Here is a 22628-nt window from a genome sequence, read left to right as displayed (position 1 = left end):
TTTCATGCTCTCACAACCTGCACCCAGCACAACAGCATTCAGTCACTGCTTGAGCTTTCTTGTGTAACTCAGCTGCCCCAATTCCCCAAAGAGCCTGTGTGATGCAGCTGAAGCCTAAGACTTGGGTGGGAGAGCAGACACAAAATACGAAATCAAAAGCTATCTTCACTGGCAGCTGTTGACATAGTGAGGACGGGAACAGCTCATGTCAACTCGGAGTGGTGGGTTGGGCATAGACAACCATCAAATGCTCCACAGTGTTGAGGGATTCAGGATGGAGAGGTTATTCAAGGCAGGTGTTTCGGCTCCAAAATGAATGCATGCAGCTAAGTCCTCCACATTTTTCACTCAAGTGTATGTGTGAATGTATTTCAAGAGCTTGAGGGATACATTTGGACACAAAGAGAAGTTAGGCAGTAAGATATTTTGAGGGGATGCCTGGTTTGACTATTACAAATGGTCAAGCACTCTGCATTTTCCAATGCTGTTTATTCATTTTCTGTAGCCCACTGACACAGCTGGATCTGGCAATGGAGCGGATTCTTTTTTCCTTAAAGTGTCTATGTGACGTTATTCAAGGCTAACACTGGAGTCAAAGGCATTTAGAGAGGGCAGCAGCAGAAGCAATGAGAGGTGGCGGTTGGAGGTTGTACAGCAGGGCAGGAAGGGCAGGGAGCACCTTCCCTGCCGCTGCCACAGCAGACACAGGGTGCAGACACACAGAGAATCTTTTTGGTTATCCATACCAGACAAACAGAGCACCACGCAACACAATCTGCAGCTGGAAATGGGTGGAGAGCAGGATATGGATCATTACTGCAGCCTGCTTTTTCAGAAGCTATATTCCTCAGAAGCACAGCTGCCTGTGGCAAGGAGCAGCCTGATGAGTAACCAGGCTGTCAGAAGCTGGGACACAAACTCCCAAATGGCATTTGCTTGTTGAAGGGAACCACAATTCTGGGGGTGCATCTACTGGGATAGACCTCTCCCTTGGGGCCAGATCCACTCTGCTGCATTCAAATGGAGTTCAAGTATCTAAAATAGCATGTAAAGAGGCACCTATCTATTTTCTTCACAGGAGGGGGACTACCACGGTGTCTCAACAAGGCTCCTTCCCAGGATGCCTTCCCTCCCAGCTCTGGCCCAGACCTGCACCTTCCATGGTGACTTGCTGTCCAGCCTAGCTGAAGGCAGCACCACCTCAAACATCCTTTCTCTTCCAAAAGAAGATTGGAATAATATCTTTTCCTCATCACGCTCTGCTGCCAGCAATCCCACCCACCTCCCACCCTCCAAGTCCAGGTCCCCCAAAGCCCTCTGCCCCGCGCTGTGTGTGCTGTAGAGCTGCACACAGGCAAAACAGCTGGGCCATGGGTACAGGAGGGGGGCACACACACAGGATTGCTCCCTTTTCCTTTGTTTCACCCAAACACAGACCTTCCAGCACCTGAATACTCCTCTGCCAAGTGGTTCCTTCACCCCAAGCAATCCGCACAGCAGCAGCCAACCTAGAAGTCTCCACAGTGGGGGGCAACTCATGCACCCTGGTTTGCAGCTGGGACCTTTGCTCAGCCCTAGAGACTGAGAGAAAGGCTTTGGAAAGGCGGGCTGGCTCCTGCAGCCAGCACCATGCCCTTGTCTCAGCCAGTTACTGTACAAAATGGACAACACACACACATTATTTACAGCCTGTTTTTCACATGATGGAGCAGCTCTTGGCTCGGTCTTTCCTGATCTCTGTGTCATTCAGTAAGTCCGTCCTGCCAGGCATCTGTGATGCCCGCTTCAGTCCCCGTTTGGAGTTGCTGCGCTTCAAGTTCTTGTGCACCCTGTTGACAGAGGCAAGCGTGGTCACATGAAACACATCTCGTACGCTGTTCTCTGAGACCTTGGAGGAGCACTCTGCATAGGCCACTGCGCCAATTTGCCGTGCCAGTGCGCTGCCCTGCAGTCCAGAGAGAGTGGGAGGAAAAGGCAAGAAGGTTAGGACACCAGGAGCATCCTTTCGCATCACCGTGAGCCCTGCCTGTGCTGGCTGCCCCATCAGAGCACCGTCGCACAGCGGGGGGTGGCTCTCACAGCCAGCATCACCTGGGTCTCTGGGCCTCTGGGCCAGCCTGGAGACACTGCTGGGTCCACGGTGGCTGCAGCAGCCTGGCTGGAACCCCTCAGAACCCCCAGCTGTGGCTTTTGGCTTTTTCCTGCCTGGCAGAGATGCCCCAAAACAGAACTCGAGCAGGAGAGTAACTCAGAGCAGAAAGAGCTGGACTGAACTAGAAGATGCCCAACTTGTCAAATCCTGCATCTCCACCAGCTTTGGGGAAAGACTTTTCAGCTACAGACCAGGGGGCTGTTCAGTGGAGCATCAGCAATAAGTCAAGGTCTGCCAGAGCGGGGAAAATACAAGCACTGCAAGCATGAGCAGGTCAGATTCCATGAGCTAAATCAAACCAGCTTCAGACCAAGACCTGGGCACCATGGGTTGTTTGTTGCTGAGCTTCCTTGCACCTAGTAGATCCTGTAGAAAAGTCCCTGCCTCACCTCCTTGAGCCTTACGGGGACTGTTGCTGAAACACACCTGCTCATGTGTCACAGGGATGAGGCGCTGCTTGGAAAGCTCCCGGAGAGTGTTTAAGTCCGTCCGCATGTCCAGCTTGCAGCCTACCAGCACAATCTTAGCATTGGGGCAGAACTCCTGAGTCTCCCCTTGCCACTGCAGAGGAGACAAGAGGGAGAACATGTTCAGGGGCTGCTGGTTTACGGGACACCTCAAGAGGCCCGGTGGCACCTTCACATCAAGTTAATTTGGGCAGCAGGAAGCCTACAGAAGGGACATGGTTAGAACAACAAAGGTAATCACAGGGTTTCAGCTCACTGCCCCCAACCCTTTTCCAACCAGGCCAAGAGCCCCATCGAAGACGCCCACAGCCCTGGAGAGAAGGACAGGCCAGGAGAGTTGTGCTATTGGTTCCTACTGGACAGCATCATCCAGCCAAACATCTGCATGTCCCACCACCACAGCAGAGACCACGCTCTGCATCTGATGCATGGCTTCTCCTGCTCCCACCAGCAAAAGGCACCTCCCTCTCCCACAGATGAATGACGGTGGCAGCCCAGGGTCCCAGAGCAAGCTGTCCTGTCCTGGTTCATCTCTGCACAGGACATGGGACCAGACCAGTCAGTGGACCAGGACTACAACCGGCAGCCACTGCAACACTGCTTTTAGGTCTCTTGCCTCAGACCCGCAGTGCTCAGGGCTGGTTTTGGCCCCGTCGCAACCAACAGGCACAGATTTCAGGATGAGGGGTGGTCACCACGGGCCGCAGGGGGTCTTAGCGAGGGCACATGCTGGGAGCAGCCCCGGAGACTGTGATGAAGATGGGAAACACAGGGACAGACAGGTTTCGGTGTTCTGAATATAACATGAGGCTCTAATGGGATTAGGTCTGGAAAGCAGACCTCGGAGGCCAAGTCCATGCCCTCTGGTGTGCATGGCTTTTCCAAACAAGGGTCACAGCTGTTCAGAGGCTGATTAGCTCATTAGGGGACTTTAACTGCCACAGGCAAGGATGGAATGGTCAGAGTGCCTCTTGGATAACTTTATGCTCCCTTGCTCCAGATCTGCCCAGCAAACCTGTCAAATGGAAGCTGCAGCCCCCTGCACTCAGCCACAGGAGACTGCTCCTGGGTACGGCTCCGGAAAAATAATGACCACACAGTCTGGTGCACACATCTGGGACTCCAAAGGTCAGCCGCACTGTATGTTTGGAGCCACGGTCAGCAAGGAGCTCTTTGCACAGCACAGAGTTTGTTCACTACTGGGAGCCACATGTTAAAGATATTAAGACATTCAGAGCACAGCTACAGCCAGGGAGATAAGGGATTGAAGCAATGGAAGGAGAAGGCCATGACAAACATCTACTCCCTTCACAGTAATGGTTCCTTTTGGAGCTCCAAAAATGAATACCCAATGAGCAGCTAAGTGTCTGCAGGGTAAATAAAACCATCGTAGAATCATAAAATAGAATTGTTAAGGCTGGAAAAGATCTCTAAGAGCATCCAGTCCAACCACCAGCCCAACCCCACCGTGCCTGCCAAACCATGTCCCAAAGTGCCCCTGCCACACTTTTTTTAACACCACCAGGGATAGAGACTCCACCACTGCCCAGGGCAGCCTCTGCCAGTGCTTCACCACTCTTGCAATTAGCAATTTTTCCTAATATCCACTCTAACCCCCACCCCTGGCATAACTTGAGGCCATTTCCTCTCATCCTATCATGTGTTAATTGGATGAACAGACCAGGACCCACTTCACCACAATCTCCACATCAGCTGCGACCTCCCACAGAGAAGACCTGTACAGCTCCATCAGCAAGTCAACACTCTGCTTGATTATCTAGGGCTTCTGAAGGAGAATGCAGATGATAAACAGAGATTACCCCCGGCTAAAGATGTCACTTGGAATTAGCCATTCCCTGCTACACTACCTGATGGTGAAGTACACACCCATGGCAATTAGAAGGGGAAGGAAAACCAATCCACAACCTAGTATCCATAATCTCATGGGAAAAGGAAGTGCCAAGACCGGTTGTTTAGCCTGGAAAAGAAGGGGAGACCTCATTACCCTCTATGGCTCCCTGAAAGGAGGTTGGAGCAAGGTGGATGCTGGTCTCTTCTCCCAAGTGACAAGGGATAGGACAAGGAATGACCCACGTTTTATTGAACCAATATCAGACTAAAGTAATTGCAAAATATTGTTTTCCACTAGGAGATGGGCTCAAGTATCTTCACCATGAACCTGGGCTGCGCAGGTCTGGGAGATTAGGCTTAACACACCCACCAGAGGAGGAAGATGCAGTTATTTGGAGCTGGAATTCAAGCATCCTAATTTACCTGAAGGATGAAAATCCTCAAAGGGACCAAGCTACAGGGTCTAATCAACCAGAGGTCATAGCTACCTGTAATGACAGAGGTGCTCCCCAGTCTATGGCGAGAGCTGCAACCCTCTTCTTGCCCGACTGGCACCTTCAGGAGCTTGAGATTTGCTGCGCTAGCAAGACTTGTCAGAATGAAGGCACCACCCCACAAAAACCTGCTTTGTATGAAATGAAGAGCTGCTTGTTTGCATTCTCTCAGATGGCTCCTTCCCTTCAACGGTACATGCTGTACAGGCAGCCCAGGCAGCAGAAGGGCAGCGATAATAAAGATTTCCTCTGCTGAATTAGCATTTTTGCCTGAGGCTTGAATAGGGAGTGTTATTTTCCTTCTTTGCCTGATATCAAAAGCTTCAGCTTCATGGTGTCTTAGGAATTTTCCTCAGCTCCAGAGGCTGCAAGCCTGCACCAAAGGAAACAAGGCATCTACTCAGAGGCACTTAAGAAATCCCCTGGGATTTAGGGTTTATTTTAAGTCACCATATCAAAAAGATATCACCTAACAGTAAGCAAAGCATCTGCGAGGCTGCATAGGGAAGGCTGAGCAGTGTGGACTCACATGAAGAGTGGGCAGCAAGACATAAACAAATCCCAAACCCTGCTAATTATTGATGAATTCACATCTCATTAAGGTATAAGTGATATTCTGCTGACTCTCAAGCTGAGCAGTGAATTCTTTCAGTCCACATGAAACACGTTTCCCTCCACCCAGCACGCTTGGTACCAGAGATCTGCTTTGTGAATGAACACTGAGCCATTGACCGAGTTATCTGAAGGGTCTTTGTCCCCTCACCAGGACACTTCTGAGACAGACCCACTTCTCAGCCCTCCCAACAGCAGAGTAAGAGGCACTTGCTTCAGCGCAACATTTGGCAAAATGTGGAGAGGCCAAGAGGGCAGTCAGTACAATGTGACTTGTTCAGACAGTGGTCAGTGCAGCCCCAGCAGCCCATGGCTTCACTGGGGAGAACAGCAACCGAAATCACTGTTCTGTAGGGTTTTTCACGCCTCAGTGTCTCAGAGAGCTTCACAAGTGAGATGCCATCCAAGATTCGCCTCTGGGATAGGATGCAACCACCACTGAGCTTGCTGCAGCTTTGCTGCACAGTGGTGAGAGCTCCCTGAAACCACAGCTCCCTGAATTTTGCAGAAGGAAGCAGGGAAAGGCCAACACTCAGGGATGCGAGTGGCCAGGAGGACATACACACTCTCCCCTGAACAGCATCCTTAGTGGCTGGACTTCATACCACCTCAGAGGAAAGCCTTGAATGTGAACCTCCCCCTGGGTACCACCTACCGTGTTCAATTTTGAGCCCCTGGCTACAAGAAACAAATTGAGGGGTTGGAGCATGTTCAGAGAAGAGGAACGGAGCTGGGGAAGGTGCTGGAGCCCAGGGGTTCTGGGAGCTGCTGAGGGACCTGGGGTTGTTTAGCCTAGGGAAGACAGGGAGACCTCATCACCCTCTGCAGCTCCCTGAAAGGAGGTTGGAGCGAAGTGGTTGCTGGTCTCTTCTCCCAAGTAACAAGGGACAGGACAAGAGGAAATGGCCTCAAGTGGTATCAGGAGAGATTTGGGAAACTGGGAAAAACTTCTTTACTGAAAGTGTGGTGAAGCATTGGCAGAGGCTGCCCAGGGCAGTGGTGGTGTCTCCATCCCTGGAAGTGTTAAAAAATCATTTGGCCATGGCACTTCGGGATATGGTTTAGTAGGTACAGTGGTGTTGGTCTGATGGTTGGGTTTTATGACCTTAGAGGTCTTTTCCAACCTTAATGATTCTATGATTCTACTCCCCTGGAGTGTGGCAGGCAGGGACCTGCTGGCAGGTCAGCCAGTGGTGTTCTACAGCCCATCCCCAGCCCTGTGGGGTTACCCAGGCCCTGCCAGACCTGCCAGATGGAAATATCTGCTTTGCTGAAAGGTGCTAACCTGCAGGTAGAAAACTCTCAACTGCTAATACAAAACATGGCCAGTCAGCTCTGCTGGGACAGACAGCGACCAGGGCCCTACACACTATCCAGTCCAGTGGCATTGTGCCATCTCCTTTTATTCATTCGTGGGCTTGAAATTCGGTGCCACAGCTCATTATTCTTGTTGTAAAGCTATAGGGAACTGATTGCTGTCTTTCTTGCTGTGCAGATGCTGAACTGAGGGGACTGCCAAAAACCTGAGCTCTCTACTTGCATGGAAACAGGCACCAGGGGCCACTTCTCCACTGTTTCAAGCAATCCATGGCACGCTTACTGGTGGTTGTGCTAAGGATAGATGCACAACACTTTCCAAGATATTCCTGAAAGGCCCTACATTTCTCTCTGTTCCCACATTTATATGTGTGCATACACACAGACCCCCACATCATGAGCTACACCATCTACTGGGCTCCTCTTAAACGGAAATACCTTGCTATCTGCTGCCAATCCCTCATCTGAGCACGCAAATTCCAGCCAAGGTCACAGGGCCAGAGCTTTTAGCCCTGATGATAGCCTCAAGGAGCAGGGACCCCAGAGCAGCGCCATGTGCTGCTCCAGAGGACCCATCCCACCAGCTAGGCACTCACCTTCTTGAGCACACTGTCCAGGGTCTCCGGGCGGCTGATGTCAAAGCAGATGAGCACAGCATCCGAGTCTGGGTACGCCAAGGGACGGACATTATCATAATACGCTGAGCCTGCAGAGAGGAGAGGGAGGAGAAGGGTGAGCAGAAAGTCTCATCCCACTGACTGCTTGTTACCCGAATTCGCAGGCTGGGATCCCCAGTCCTCTCTGCCAGGCAAAGAGAGCTTTAATTACAGTAAGAACTAAAGACACTGCCAGATGATCTGCAGGCTACTCTGTCAGAGATAAAGGATGTTGACATGTTACATTTTAGCTTGTCAAGCTTTTGACAAGTGACCAGGCACTATTAGGTTCAGTGGAGTTTGGTTTGCAGAGGGTTTAGTTATTCTGTTTAAGCGTGTAGTGAGAGGTTTTGTCCTCGTGCTCTTGCATTTATCCCTTTGCAGTGTGGAAATCAGAGATTCATGGAATGGTTTGAGTTGGAAGGGACCTTAAAGCCCATCCAATTCCAACACCTCCCACTGGATCCCATCAACCTGGCCTTGAACCCCTCCAGGGATGGGGCAGCCACCACTGCTCTGGGCAACCTGGGCCAGGGCCTCCTCACCCTATTGGGAAAACATTTCTTCCCAAGATCTCATCTCAATCTCCCCTGTTGCAGCTGAAAACCATTCCCCCTCATCCTATTCCTGTACTCCCTGATCATGAGCCCCTCCTCAGCTTTCCTGGAGCCCCTTTCAGTCCTGGAAGGCTTCTATATATAAATAAATGCAGGTTTTGCATCCTTCTGCCTCCCTAGTAAGCATGTGGCAAGCCTGAGGCAGCGGAACTGTGCTGCCAGGGCATGCTGGCTCACTGCAGAAAAGGGAGCTGGAAGAGCACTTACGTATGGATCCCATTCCTTGTCATGCAGTTGCTGTACCACTAACGGTGGAAAGGTGTGGCTGAGAGAAGGCAGGGAATGCTGCTGCTATATTTTATCCTCTCTTGCTATCTTTATACAGGAGAGCTTGCTCACACAGACTGTCAGAATTTAAGATAAGTACATAAAGCATTGCCTTTTGCTGTGGATTTGTGGTGGAAAAAGTAAGGCTGATTCTTTTTGGTGCGTGAAAGATGTGACAGGTTTTAGCGAACAAGCTATAAATTGGAGGGGAGGTTTCTGGATTCTGCAGGATTTCTGAGAAAGCAGAGCCCAACCTGAATACTGCACAGCTTCTGCTCCACACACATGGTCACAGACACCTTCAATACAAATTTTAGGCATGCAAGTCATTGTTTCACAATGTTTTTATTTGAAGTGCATGACTGTAGATGCCTCAGTAAACAGTGTTCGAGCAATCAGCTCATTGCTACTTAAAACCACTGTTTGGGGTTTATATTTGGCTTTACAAAGCTTTAAACTTCCTGCAGGGATGAGAAACAGATGTTTGTTTATGAAAAGGGGAAGCAGAGACACCAGAGTCCTTGCTGAATCTGCCTTCTCGGAAAGAGGGATCGTCCACCCTGAGGAAATCAAATGCCCCTCCAAGACTCCTGGACTGGCACTTTCCCACCCCAGAAGGACACTGGAGCTGACCCAGGTGTCAGGTGGCTCCTTGATGAAGTTCAGCACCTAATGAATTATGGATGATGATGGCTTATGTTTCTGGGAGGACGGGAATCTGCCTGGGGTAACTGTGAGAGGAGAATAGGCTGATTCTCCACAGGGGCTCCGACCCTGGCTTTTGTCTGCATGGGGGTTCACAACCGATGAACAGCATGGAGAGGGAGACAGCCCCTGCAGCACAACTCTGCACGCCAGATGCTTTGCAAACAGCCCAGATCCCTCCGCAAGACTCATCCAGGAGAGCAGTCCTGGCTGTCAACACTCCTTCCTCTGCCCAGAGCTTGCATCGGGCAGGCTGAGGGGTGAGATGTGTTGTCTTCACACACCCTGTGACGCTCCAGAGACTGGCCACCCACTCTCCCCTTGACACCAGCTCACAGCAAGATATCAGCAACAGCCACCACTGGAACCTCCACAGCACGGAGCTCAGGGCACGCTCCAACCAGCCCAGCCCCAGCCTAGACAGTGCCCACTGCTCCCATGGAGCAGGCACGCCGGAGTCCATATGCGTTTGGATTCACAGCAAAATCAGCTACAGAGAGCAAAGGAACCTGCAACCCCTGCTCCCATCAGTGAGAGCAGCCACAGCCTGGGTCTTTGTCCCTGCAAAGTCCCTGGGAAGAGAAGCAGTTGGGATCCAGCACAGAAGGAACAGACTCTGATCTCTGCAAAGCCCAGCCGTCTTCCTAGAGGGAAAGTCATGTTCCCTGCATGGAAAGGAGCCAGGTCCTGTGGTGCCTCAGCCAGCTCTGGGAACAGGGGATGCAGGCTGGTGCACAAGGAGGCGCAGTGAGGGCGACCCTGTGTCCCAGGCATGCAGACTCCTGGCCTCGCCGCAGGCTCAAGAGGCATCAGTTCACGACTGGCAGAGTTGGCAGCAGGGAACCGTTCCCTTTAATGCTCCTGCAGCACAGCAAGGTCACCCAGTTCGCACTGAGGATGAAGCAGGGCTACTTTGAACTGCGTTTTCATTCTTGTGCGTGGTATGGGGTTAGTGCACGGGATGCAGGACCCAGCATGCTTGGATTTGCTGGGTCCTTTATGCGAGCAGCGCCCTTGCCCCTGCACATAAGGGTATCTGCCTTCAGACAGGGCCCCCAGCAGACGCTGCAGGAAAGCGTTCCCACACACATCCTCTCCCTGCAGCTCCTCAGATTTACACAAACACATAAATCTGACCCCTCCCATCCCAGGAATGCTCCTTTTGTAGAGGTGGTTTTGGCTCCATTCAGCACAGGGGCTGCCATAGCAAACTGTATCATAGCAACCTGCTGCTTCTCTCTGCAGCCAGCAGCTCCTTGGTGGAGAGCCTGCAGTGCTGCTGCACAGTGGCCCCTCACTCATCCCCTAGAACCACCGCCATCCCCACCCCGGTGTCAGGAATCTGCCAGGAATTGTCCTCTCACCACCTAGAACCACAGGAGGAAACACGCCTATGCTGGCAGCAGGAAACAAAGGAAGGGATGCGCTAGGTCAAGAGCCTCATTTTCTTAACGAGATCAAAATTGCCTTCATGTTCATTGACATTCTGCCGCAACTCCAAAGCGCAGGAGCAGCCCTTGGCACCATCACTGGTAGCTCAGCTCAACCAGCTGCCCCAGCAGCAGGGAACAGCCAGCGCTCACAGCCCCGGCTGCAGATCCTCTGCCCCGCCAGGAGCGACCAGAGAGTGATGGTCAGTGCAGGGCAGGAGAGCGGCTGGGCTCCAGACTTAAGCAGGCTTTCTTTGGAGAAGTCTACTGAATCAGGAAATTATCGTTGGGGGATTATCCATCTAATTTTTGCATCTATTACTTTTTTAATTGAGTACGACAATTAAAACAAAAAGAAATCCAAACTACAAAAGCCTCAGTCCCCTCAGCTCCAGGTCTTCAGTTTTATTGATTCTGAGCACTTGACCCCTTTCAGACTCTCCAGCAAGACAACCCAGAGACCCACAGTCTCGCACTTCCGAGCACACATGCACCCAAGGCTTGTGTGCCTGCAAATCCAGCCTTCCTCTGCTGCATGAGTCACTCTCCCACTTGGCACCCAGGTCTGCAAGAAACAGGGCCAATGTGCATCTGTTCATGATTGAAGACAGAAAATTGGAGCAAGCCAAAAACCCAGCTTAAAAATAAAACCCACACGGTTGTAGCCTGAAATTCAGGGGTGGATACACCCCTGAGCAGCTCCTCTCTCTTATCAGCTGGCAGCCCCTCAAAATGCCTGGCACTGTGACTCAGAGATGCTGCTCTGGAGCAAGGGACTAAAATGTGCTGTTTCATCTGTACCAATGTAGTGTTGGTGTTCATTTGTTCCTTATTAGCTGTTCTGAGAGATAATGAGCCCCCTCACATAGGCACCTTCCATCCAACAATAGCACATTACAAACCAGGAAAGAAAATACGCACGCAGAGCCGTGAGCTGCTCTGCAAGGGGCTCCCACAACCCAGCCAGCTCTGGCTTGAAACAGAGACAAGCGCTGCCAAGACCTAAGTTTTTCAGAATCACACTCGTCTCGGAGAGCTCACTGTAAACTCCCCCCATAAAGCCATCAACGCTGCAGCACATCCTGCTTTCTGCAGGGACAGCCAAGAACATCCTTCACAGAATGAAGCAGGAATTCATCCCAGCTTTCTGGAGTGCTGCATCGACAAGATTTTTTGGTTCCCTCCTCACACAGTGGTACCAGATGAGCAGGAGCCTTTAGAGATATTTTCTTTGCCAGACAAATCCCAACAGCCAGTTCAGCCAAGCCTTTGTCTGCAGGACAAAGAGAACCAAGGTGCAGCTGTCTCAGGAATCGCTCCCCATGCATGGCAAGAAGCCAGCTCAGCCAGTATCATCCCTTCCGCTGCCATGTGTCCAAACCACCCTTCACTGAGCTTCACTAGCCGTGGAGCCTTTCAGCACTTCCCAAGACTGGAGCTCAAACCCTTTAAAGCTGACGTGTACCAGCACACGCGCTCAGCATTTCCTGAGGTTATCCAGGGCTTTCTGGAGCTGAATTCACAGCTCAAAGTGGCTTTTGTGGCACAGAATTTATTTGAGCAACTGTTTACTAGAGGGAAAGCCTTGGTGTGCAGATGGATGGCTCTGAACCCCCTTCTTGCCTCCTCGGGCCAGGCAGGGATTCCTCTGCGCAGCGGCACCAGAGGTCTGGTGTGGGAGCACACGACGCTCACATTCAGTCATCACATGCTCTCCCCATGGGAGCACCCCAGACCTGGCCAACATCACATGAGGTGCCAGCGAATATAAGGGCTTTCACAAGTAGTCATTCCTCTGCCAGGGTAGATGATAAATAAGAAATATGAACACCTTCATAGAAACACAGGATCATAGAATGGTTTGAGTCAGAAGGGACCTCAAAGCCCATCCAGTTCCACCCCTGCCATGGGCAGGGACACCTCCCACTGGATCAGGGGCTCCAAGCCCCATCCAGCCTGGCCTTGAACCCCTCCTGGGATGACTTCTGTGGGCAACCTGAGCCAGGCCCTCCCCACCCTCAAAGGAAAACATTTCTCCCTAAGATCTCATCTCAATCTCCTCCTCCCCGATAAATAGCTCCCTGAGAATGTCACACTTTTAAAACTGAAAATGAAATCTCTCTGCAACTCGGAGAGGTGGCGGACAGCAAACAGCCCACTGAGTCGCTCCTGGACCAGCAGAGCTGCAGAGAGCTGCGCGGGGAAGGGGTCCCCAACTGTGCAAGCCGGGTGCCTCCCCCTCTGCCCCTCTCCCAGCTCCACGGAGGAGAGGCGGGGAGAGGGATGCAGCTCTCCCAGGGCAGGGAGCAATTTGCATGAGAAAGACACAGGTCCCTTGTTACAGCCCTTGCATTGTCTCCTCCAGGGCCCAGCAAGGGGAAAGTATAAAAACGCTGGATTGAAACCCTGGCGTGAAATCCCCCAAGTGGCGGCTGTCCCAGACACCCCAGTTCCCATGGAGAGTCTGCAAAACTCTCGGCTGGTTTTCCGAGACATCCAGGACGCTCCAGCGCTGCCATTTCCTCTGCTGATGCGACAAGAGGGCACGGAGTCACCCTAGAATATTTTCTACTCCTAAAAAAGGGGAAATCAGCCCAAAGGAACAATAGGGCAGTTTCCGGCAGAGGGTGAAGAGGAATTCAGCCTCAGGGAACACCGAAGAGCAGCAGTTAAACAGCCCCAAAGGTCATGCCCAGTCCCTTTCTCCTGCTGGGAACAGACTAGGAAGGAAATTTTTCTCATACGGTCCTTTTACTCCACTTAACTCGACCACAGAATGACCCAGACAGCATCTGTGGGAATGGGCAGGTCACAGATGCAGCACCAGAGCTCCCCAACAGAGCACACACCGGACTCGGATCTCTTGTTTGCAAGGTACAAAGCTGCCCATGCTGACAAAACACGTCACATAGCTGCCGTGTCCTTGACGCCTCCTGTGTGGCTGGTGACACAGTGTCAGCAGCAGTTCTCCTGGGGTTCTGTGGGAGCATCCTGCTTGCACAGTCCCCCCAGTCACAAAATTCTTCGGTTGAAAAAGACCTTCGAGACCATCGAGCCCATCCAGTTCCACCACCTGCCATGGGCAGGGACACCTCCCACTCCAAGCCCCACCTAACCTGGCCTTGAACACCTCCAGGGCAGCCAACCTGGGCCAGGGCCTCCCCACCCTCACACCAAAACATTTATTTCTAAGATCTCATCTTAATCTTCCCTCTTTCAGTTGAAAATGTTCCCCCTCATCCTCTCCCTGCACTCCCTGATCAAGAGCCCCTCCCCAGCTTTCCTGGAGCCCCTTTCAGTACTGGAAGCTGCTCCAAGGTCTCCACAGAGTCTTCTCTTCTCCAGGCTGAACAACCCCAACTCTCTCAGCATGTCCTTGTCCAGGAGGTTCTCCAGCCCTCAGATCATCTCCATGGCCTTCTCTGGACTCATTCCAACAGATCCATGTCCTTCCTGTGCTGAGGACTCCAGAGCTGAACTCAGGGCTACAGATGAGACAGGGTGTGACAGAGCCACACAACAGGGAAAGCCTCAACTCTGACCTTGATGGACAGCAATGTCAGGATCTGAAAGTTGTCTTGAAACGACACAGCACCATGCCTGCAAAAAAAGCGGGCAAAGCAAAGAGAGATGAGGCATCCCACCAAAGCTGGAGGGAAGACAAAGCAGCAAAGGGAACTGCCAGGCACTACTACAACCTCCTGTCAGCGAGTGCTCCACAGCACACCAAACACATCACAGCTGTACACCCCAGGATTTCTACAGCCTTCTCTCTTGGGGGCACCACGATGTCTCTCTCGTTTATGCAACATCACTGCAAACTCCCAAGGTGAAGGAAAGGAGGAAACTGTTCCATGGCATGGAACAAGCAGTCATCTGGAAAATGCATGACTGAAACAACAGCGAATCAGCTTGGGCAATTAACCTCTGCTCCTAATTCTTACGATGCACATACAAAAATGAGTAAATTACTAAAGAGCCCAGCTGGCATACCTTCAAGATAGACATGATCAGGATGAAGGGAATGGTATTTGCACGAGCTGAGGTGGCATTTCTGGGCCCCTCTCCAGATCTTATTACTGGAAACCTGTCACTCGGGAGGAGGCTGTTCTGCTGGATTTACTGGCAGAGGAATCTCCAGCTCAGGCAGGCACAGGGTGCTTCTGCCTTGTCCAGATCCTGTGCCCCGTCTCACGTACGCTGCTCACAAAGGTTCAGAGGAGCCTGCTCAGATGCAAACCTCACTGGCAAATTGGGAGGAAGCTCTGGAAGCTCCACGTAGAAGTGCCTGCTGGCAGCTCTGGTGGAGCATCACTGAGTGTCTAGGACTCCAGGAGCAGCCAGTTCATCCAGACTTCTCACAAGCATGCTGGAAATCACGCCTGTGGCAGCTGACAAAGGAAACAAATGGGAGCCACAAGTCCCTTCCTGGCACCGTTGCCATGTCACAAGGGCAGCTGGCATCACCCCAGCCTGCCTGTCATCGTTTCTATGGGGCACAGCAAGGATTAGGAGTGGCAACAGATTCCCACAGAACAGCCAGCACACGCTTTGGCTTTGGGGAACACGTCCGAGGGATGAATGAACACAATTATCTTTATGCAATGTTGCACATTTCAGGTTTGCTGTGCATAAGCAGCAGATCCCTCCCTGACGGTTCAGCTACCAGATAAGGTTTCTCCCCAGAAGGAAGGCTGGGCTTGTACACTTGGGAAGTTTACTCGAGCAGAGGGTTTATCATCAGAATGTGGAGCAAAAGAAAAGCTGTATCCATGCTCTCAGTGCACACACGGGGCCTGAGGCACACGCCAACAGGCTCCTTCAGAGCTCTCCCTCCCACAAAGCCTCCTGCCATCCAGTCGTCCTAGCACTGTTCTGTGGGGTAAGAAGGGGCATCCTTGGTACCATGCAGGGTGAGGGTTATTAGAAAGACAAGCCATCACAGGCTGAGGACAGGGCGTGACTGCCCTGCTCTCGGGAGTTTCTGCAGCTCTGTTTATATAACAGCCTTGATAAGCATCTTCCACTTGTTCTAAACATGCATTAAGGTGGCATCAGGAGGTGCCACAATGTAGGCAGACTGACAGAAGAAACAGGGAGAGCAGAGTAGTGCTGTGCTTGCCCACAAGAGAGAGCAGATCACTTCCATGCAGCGGGAAAGGGGTCTGCATCAGGGCTGGGAACAAACACACACCACAGAAAGCCCTTCCTCTCACCATCCAGAGGTGGCCGATTGTCACTAATGGCACCGTTCCTACTCAGCACCTCGGTGACTCCCAAGACACCCAATAACCCCGCAGAGGCTGAGCCCCCCTGGGTCCTCAGGGGACAAAGGCCGGATGCTGCCACAGGGCATGCTGCCCTTCTGCAGGGAGGTGCAAGGAGAAGCAACCTTCATCCCTGAGCCACATAGCATCACAACAACTCCTCACCGTGCCCGGTCCAGCAAGACGATCCTCCTGGGGACCATCGTGTCATGTCATTTCATGTCAAGTCCTGTCTTCTCAGGTTCATCCTCCAACCACTCCAGCATATGTATTTCTGCTGCTGTTTCTACTGCAACTCTTTAAACTTCCATCCGACCGGTTACTGACCTGCCTGAGAATGTGACCCAGCTGCACATATTTTTAGGCTTAACTATATATTTGTGCTGAGGCAGAACACAAGTATGCTGGTTTCAGGCTCCCAGCCTCAACAGGGAGCATGGGAGGAGCTATTTTGGTACGGAAAGGGCAGCTCCACATTTTTTCTCTGCCTCAGAAGAGGCATCGAACTCTTCCCAAGGCAGAACTTGCTCTTGCACTTTGGAAGAGGCAGCCATGGCAATCCCAGAGTCGCAGGCTGGGAATCCAGGCACAGGCAGCCTCAGCATCCATGGAGATGCCAATGCTGTGTTCGGCCCCTTTCAGGTCTCTAATCTCATCAACATTCCTCGGCAGTTCCCCTAAAGAAGGATCTGTTATTGCAGGCCGTGAGTTCCCACACAGGCCATACCAAGGCAGACTGTTTGCTGAGTGCAAGCAGAGAGGGAGGGGGGTTTGCAACTCACAATGTTATTCTTGTCTTGAAGGCACATCTGCTTAAGACACAGAAGCCGCAGCGAAGGACTGGCAGCCGTGCACTTCCCTGTTGAGAGCTGCAGCACAGAGAGGGGCATGGTGGCACTGCTGAACCTGTGGGCACTGATCTTTGCAGCAGCACAGGTCATTGCAGCCACCGCAGCTCTCAGCAGCGGTGCATCCTGCTGGCCCAAAAAGCCCAGAAAAGTCTTCTCCAGCTGCTTACCAAGCTGGTAGCAACCATATGCAAGGCACAATGCCAGGCGTGGCTCTCCCCCTGTGCCGATGGCCCTACCAGAGATGGGCAGCTCTACTCTTGCTGCTGCAGATCTCAGTGCAAAGATGCAGATAAACGGCCTCGGGTCACACCACTACTCTGCCTGCCTGCACTGAGAGGCCACAGACACAGAAGGAAAGCAGAATCTCTCAGCATAAAGGCGTGTGAACCAAAAGCAAAGAACTGAGCCCAGGCTGCCAGGCACAGAGTAGCTTCCATCCTATCATAGACAGAATCATGGAATGGTATGGGTTGGAAGGGATCTTAAAGCCCATCCAGATACACCCCCACTCTCCCATGGACAGGGACACCTCTCACTGGATCCGTTTGTTCAAACAACAAAATCTTAAACTGGAAAAACAAATACCCCACCAAGGTACTGGGCAAAGCCTTAGACCTGCCAGCAGTGATGCTGTAGCATCCTGGCGTTGGGCTGCAGTATTGCCTGAGCCCATCTCTCTCACAGTTGGTGCCCAGTGCCAGGAAAGGGGCTCTGTGGGGCTGCCAGGGTGGTGGGCAGGAGGAGCAGGGCGCTGTGGTGTGGACAGCAGGTTTGATGCCTGCATCACAGCAGGAATGCACCAAGAGCAAGTCCCTGGGAAGGAGGTCAGCCAGCACTGAACGCTCTCACCACCAGAGATCTGCTGAGCACGGCAGCGGCTTCGCTCCAAGCATGAGGCCTCCCAGAGCAGCCAGACCCGCAGACACTCCCTGATCCCACAGGGAACACAGCTATTGCACGGCTGAGTAAAGCCTACCTGCCCAGTGCTAACCTGGTGGTAATTGCATTCCCTTTCACACCTCGGAAGCACAGAAATGAAACTCGCCTACTCTTTGCAAAGCATTGCTAGTGATCACAAAACCATTCACCTTTCCTCCACCTGGCCTCGAGGAAGGAAGCTCTTCCTGACAGGTCTGGGACGCTGGCACTGCAGGTCTGGGAGGCACCCAGCCTTTGGGAGCAGCACGCCCAAGCCATCAGGCATCCCGTCAAACAGGAGTTTCCTCTGCCACAGGACACCGTTGCTGCTCAGAGGACTTGTTTCTGTGCTGAGCACATTCAGCCAACAGGCAGCAAAGAATGAATTTGCCAGAACAGAGCCCGAAGAGCAGCAAAGCTCCATGGCCTTCGTAAGACTCAGGAGCAAAGGTGCTGGGGCACGACAGTTCCCCAGAGCCAAAGCGCTGTCCACCCGGCACAGCAGGCAGACTGCACTCCCCTTCTCTCACACACAAAGACGGCAAACTTTTTAAATGAGAATGGTGGATGAGAAGTGCAACACGAGCTGGCAATGTGCGCTTGCAACCCTGAAAGCCAACCTGGGCTGTATCCATAAAGCGTGGCAAGCAGGGCGTGGGAGGGGATTCTCCCCCTCTATTCCACTCCCATGAGACCCCACCTGGAGCCCTGTGGTCAGTTCTGGAATCAGCACAGTAAGGACATGGATCTGTTGGAGTAAATCCAAAGGAGGCGACAGAGACAATCTGAGGGCTGGAGCACCTCTGCTATAAGGACAGGCTGAGAGTTGAGTTGTCCAGCCTAGAAAAGAGGAGGCTCCGGGGAGACCTTAGAGCAGCTTCCAGCACTGAAAGGGGCTCCAGGAAAGCTGGGGAGGGACTCTTGAACAGGGAGCACAGGGACAGGACAGTGGGGAATGGTTTTCAGCTGCAAGAGGGGAGGTTGAGATGAGATCTGAGGAAGAAATGTTTTGCTGTGAGGGTGGGGAGGCCCTGGCCCAGGTTGCCCAGAGCAGGGGTGGCTGCCCCATCCCTGGAGGGGTTCAAGGCCAGGTTGGATGGGGCTTGGAGCCCCTGATCCAGTGGGAGGTGTCCCTGCCCATGGCAGGGGTGGGACTGGATGGGCTTCGAGGTCCCTTTCAACCCAAACCATTCCACGATTCTATGAGTCTATTAAAGGAAGCTTTAGAAAATGGCATGTAGCACAACGCAGGCTTTCATGGTGGCCAGGACACCCCCCAACCTGTGCTGCAAAACAGCACCTGAAGCGATTTCACAGTGTGCCTGGAGGCTGGACAAACAGAAACAAACATGAAATGCAACCAGTACCTGCCGAGGAGGGACAAGGGTTCAAGCTCAAACTTCATTCCCTTTTCTCCCAGGCACATACCTAGATAAAAGCACTTCAGACAGAGCAGTCCCTGCATCTGCCCCGTCTGAGCAGCAAACATTTCATCCTCAGGAAGGATTCTTAGTGCTGGAAACTTGCCAGAGTCACCCTCCAGCCTCAGAAAAACTAATCAATGGACAAAGGCTTAAAAGACATTTAAAGGAAATCAGAGGTCCCAATACAATTTGAGAGCCATTTGCTTCTCCTTCACTTTTGTCCAGCCTATGGCAATATTCCCCTAACTAGATTTATTGCCTGCCTGCACAGCCCGCGCTTGCCACTTCATGCAAGGGTCTAAGTGTCCTTGCCCGTGGCAGGGGGGGTTGAATTGGATGGGCTTTAAGGTCCCTTCCAACCCAAACCATTTTATGATTTCTGGAGGAGATCTGCAGTTCCAATCACTTATCTAAGAGAAGGCGAGGGCAATCTCCACAGGAGTGGAGCACTTTCCCAGCACCTCCCTTCCCCCTCTTGCTGGGATGGAATTTATCATGAACAATAAGCCCCTGCTTGTGAAACTGCTTAAAAGAGATGGGAGGTAGCACAGAGACAAGGGAAAGTGCACCCCAGTCCCTGCCATTCTGCATGACAAGGGCAATTAGCCACTCTCAATCCCTTCGGCTCAGCTGGTTCAATTTGCTGTTGTGCAAAAGTTCTTTTATCAAAGCTCCTGTTTACAAGTGTCTCCGAAGGGTAGTGGGAATTCAACAGGGCTCGCAGCCTACAGCTAAAAATATCAGTTTGATTACTAGGGAAAATTGCTGTGTATGGCTTTGCAGGACTGTTTGTTGAAGAAGGAGCTCCTGTCTATTTCAAATCAAAGCTACAACAGAAGGGAATTTAGCTGGAAAACTATCTAGTGAACTCTATCCACAACAAAGCTGAAGGTCTTACATTTTATATAAAGAGAAGGGAGAAAAAAAATCAAAGTCCATTTCCTCTTCGTTATAGAGAAAAACATTTGACAAGCATACCTTTTGTTGAAAAGGGTAAAAATGAATGTATGACAGCATCAGATGCAGGTATCAGGTACATACACACAGATTTACAGGGTTTTTATCATGTTCTTTTCTTTTAACATTGGTAAGATCAAAGCCAAACATTCCAGAGAATTCCTAAAAAGCAGACAATGCATCGAACGTGCTTCTGCATCCTCAAAAGATGAAGCTTTCCACGTCAAATACAGACACTCAGAGCAAAGCCATCCAGTGCCTAGCAAAGATACTCCACCTCATCCCCTTTCATAGGGTGAACAAGCCCATGGTTTGGAAGTGCCCCCCAGCCACAGGGGTCATCAAGCTGCTGGGTCGACAGAGGGTCGACCACCTCTCACTCTCGGTGCACCCTGATCCAGACTGACCCCATTGGAGCAGCTCCAGGGAACCCTCTGCAGGGAAGGCTCTGGGGTTGACCAGGACGGCTTCTCCATTACCACATCTGAGGGACTTCACACAGCAACATCAGCCCAGCACCATCCACCACACAACAACCACTTCATAGCCACCATTCCATGCTTCAAGCAAAGCTCCTAGTCAAATGCTGAGAAGGAATGCTTCATCCATGTCTCCAGCACCAAGAGCCAGCATCCTTGTGGCTCACAGCACGCAAAGTGAAAGACCCCTTTTTGTCTCAGGGAATAAAAAGCAGCAAAAGCAACATCTCCTGGGTGAGGAAGCTCCAGAGCAGACTCAACAAACACCTTTAATGCATTAAAGTTAGTCTAAGACTCAGCAAGCCACTGCTGCAGGCAGAGCTGTGCTGATCCTACGGCTGTAATTTGGTTGATGTAAAATTACAGCAAGGAATTTGAGTGTACAAGAACAAAGAAAGTCCTAGACATTTTAATTTACTGTTGCTCCTGGACACCAAGAGGACTTCATTTGTGATAAGAACTCCAGAAATTATGGGGAAAGAGCATCCTGTGGTGTACACACACCAACAGAACACGGCGTTCAGCCGCGCTGTGTGTGCACAGCAGCCCGAGAGGGTTGTCAGAGAGATGCGTGTGACCTTTGCTGGATACCAATATTGTTACTAGCTCTACCTCAAGTACTTCACTTGCAACCCGCGCCTCCACAGAAAGACAGCATCGAGTTTAGGAAGGGGCTCAGTGGGCTGGGACAGCCGTGCCTGCAGCTTCTGCAGCATCACAACCGTGGACACAAAACCAAACCAAACCAAGCAAACCTCCCAGGACCCTGGCTGCTGCCGCAGTGAGGGAAGGGCAGCACTCTCCCACTGCACATTCGTCCCCAAGGCCAGTTCTCTTGCTTTTCCTACCGTGCCTTGCCCCTTTCCTGCTCCTCCCAGCCTCACCTTGTACCCTGGAGTCAGACCAGTTGTTCCTGAGCCGTGCCCAGGCACAATGGAGCCGCTCCAATGGAAGCTGCACCGGCTGCAGGCACCAGGCCCAGCACCAGCACAGCGGTCCCAGGCAGCGGCAATGCCTCCACGGACCACAGCGATGCTCCTTGATCCTGGGCGATGACCCCAGCACCTGGAGATCCAAGCTATGCGCCCCCGGATGCCAGTGATGCCCCGCGGCCCTGGGCGATGCCCCCCGCACCAGCAGATCTGAGCGATACCCTCCCAGCCCTCGGCAATGACCCCAGCACCGGTGGGTCCACGCTATGCCCCCTGGGCCCAGGCGATGCCCCAGCACCAGGAGATGCTCCCCCCGGAGCGGCATCCCCGGGCGATGCACCCCCTGGAGCGATGAACCCGGGCGACGGTCCCCGGCGCCGGGAGATGCCCCGACAGGAGCGGCCGGGCTGGGCGATGCCCCCGCACTGGAGGTGCGGGTCCACGGTCCCCCGGATCGGTGCACCCGGCCGATGCCGCCCGGCCCCGGGGGGGCTCGCAGGCTGCCGGGGCACAGCCGCACCCCGGGCGCTCCCCCCGCCCCTTCCCGGCTCCGGGGACGCTGCCCCCTCCGCCGCCGCCCCCAGCGCACCTGAGGTGTCCCACATGTTGAGCTCGGTGCGCTGCTTGTCGATCTCGAAGCTGGCCGTGTAGTTCTCGAAGACGGTGGGCACGTAGCTCTGCGGAACGGAGGGGAGGGCAGAGGTGAGCCCCGCGCCCGGCCGAGCCCGCCGCCCCCCGCCCCGGCCCCGCCGCGCACCTCGGGGTAACAGTCCTTGGCGAAGACGTGCAGCAGCGCCGTCTTCCCGCACTGCGTGTCCCCCACCACCACGATCTTGCAGCGAGCCAGGTGCCCCTCCATGGTGCGGGGCGGCTGCCGCCCGCTCCGCCGCTTTACCGGGCCGGCCCGGGGCTGGCCGCGCCCCCCGGCCCCGCCGCCGCCAACCGGGGCCGAGCCGGCGAGGGGCAGGGCTGAGCCGCCAACCGGGGCCGGGCCGGCGAGGGGCAGGGCTGAGCCGCGGGAGCCGCCCCCGCCGTACCGGCCGGGCTGAGCATCCCCCCACCCCGGGCATCCCCCGTCCCGGCTTCGCCTCTCCCGGTGCGGGAGCCGTCACTGCCCGCCGCCGCCCCCCCAGGGCATCCCACCCTCGGCTTTGACTCCCCCGCTACCGGTCGTAGCTCCGCCGCCCCGTCGGGGCATCCCATCCCCTTCTTTCCCCCTCCCGAGACCTGGC

The 22628-nt window shown here is 53.1% G+C and overlaps 1 protein-coding gene across 1 annotated transcript; it reads right to left on the bottom strand.

Annotated features, from left to right (window-relative positions):
- Positions 1 to 456: 456 nt before the first annotated feature.
- Positions 457 to 22312, bottom strand: RND2 (Rho family GTPase 2). Its single transcript, XM_069877075.1, has 5 exons — positions 22154 to 22312; positions 21986 to 22073; positions 7490 to 7599; positions 2579 to 2713; positions 457 to 1945 (listed from the first exon to the last, which is right to left on the bottom strand). The coding sequence occupies exons 1-5, from the start codon at positions 22253 to 22255 to the stop codon at positions 1697 to 1699; spliced, it is 684 nt and encodes a 227-aa protein (XP_069733176.1). The 5' UTR covers positions 22256 to 22312; the 3' UTR covers positions 457 to 1696.
- Between the last annotated feature and the right edge of the window lie 316 nt (positions 22313 to 22628).

Source organism: Phaenicophaeus curvirostris, chromosome 26 (genome assembly GCF_032191515.1).
Source record: "Phaenicophaeus curvirostris isolate KB17595 chromosome 26, BPBGC_Pcur_1.0, whole genome shotgun sequence".
Taxonomy (NCBI): Eukaryota; Metazoa; Chordata; class Aves; order Cuculiformes; family Cuculidae; genus Phaenicophaeus; species Phaenicophaeus curvirostris.
The sequence above is the reverse complement of the archived record's forward strand: the minus strand, read 5'-3'. Positions and strand labels throughout refer to the sequence as shown.

Bases quoted from the DNA above. Each gene is read 5' to 3' on its own strand.
- RND2 (XM_069877075.1), bottom strand. From the start codon at position 22,255: ATGGAGGGGCACCTGGCTCGCTGCAAGATCGTGGTGGTGGGGGACACG. The intron at 22,074-22,153 runs GTGCGCGGCGGG...TCCGTTCCGCAG, and splicing joins CCAAGGACTGTTACCCCGAG to AGCTACGTGCCCACCGTCTT. The intron at 1,946-2,578 runs GTGTGTTTCAGC...TCTGGACTGCAG, and splicing joins TCCCTGTGACACATGAGCAG to GGCAGCGCACTGGCACGGCA.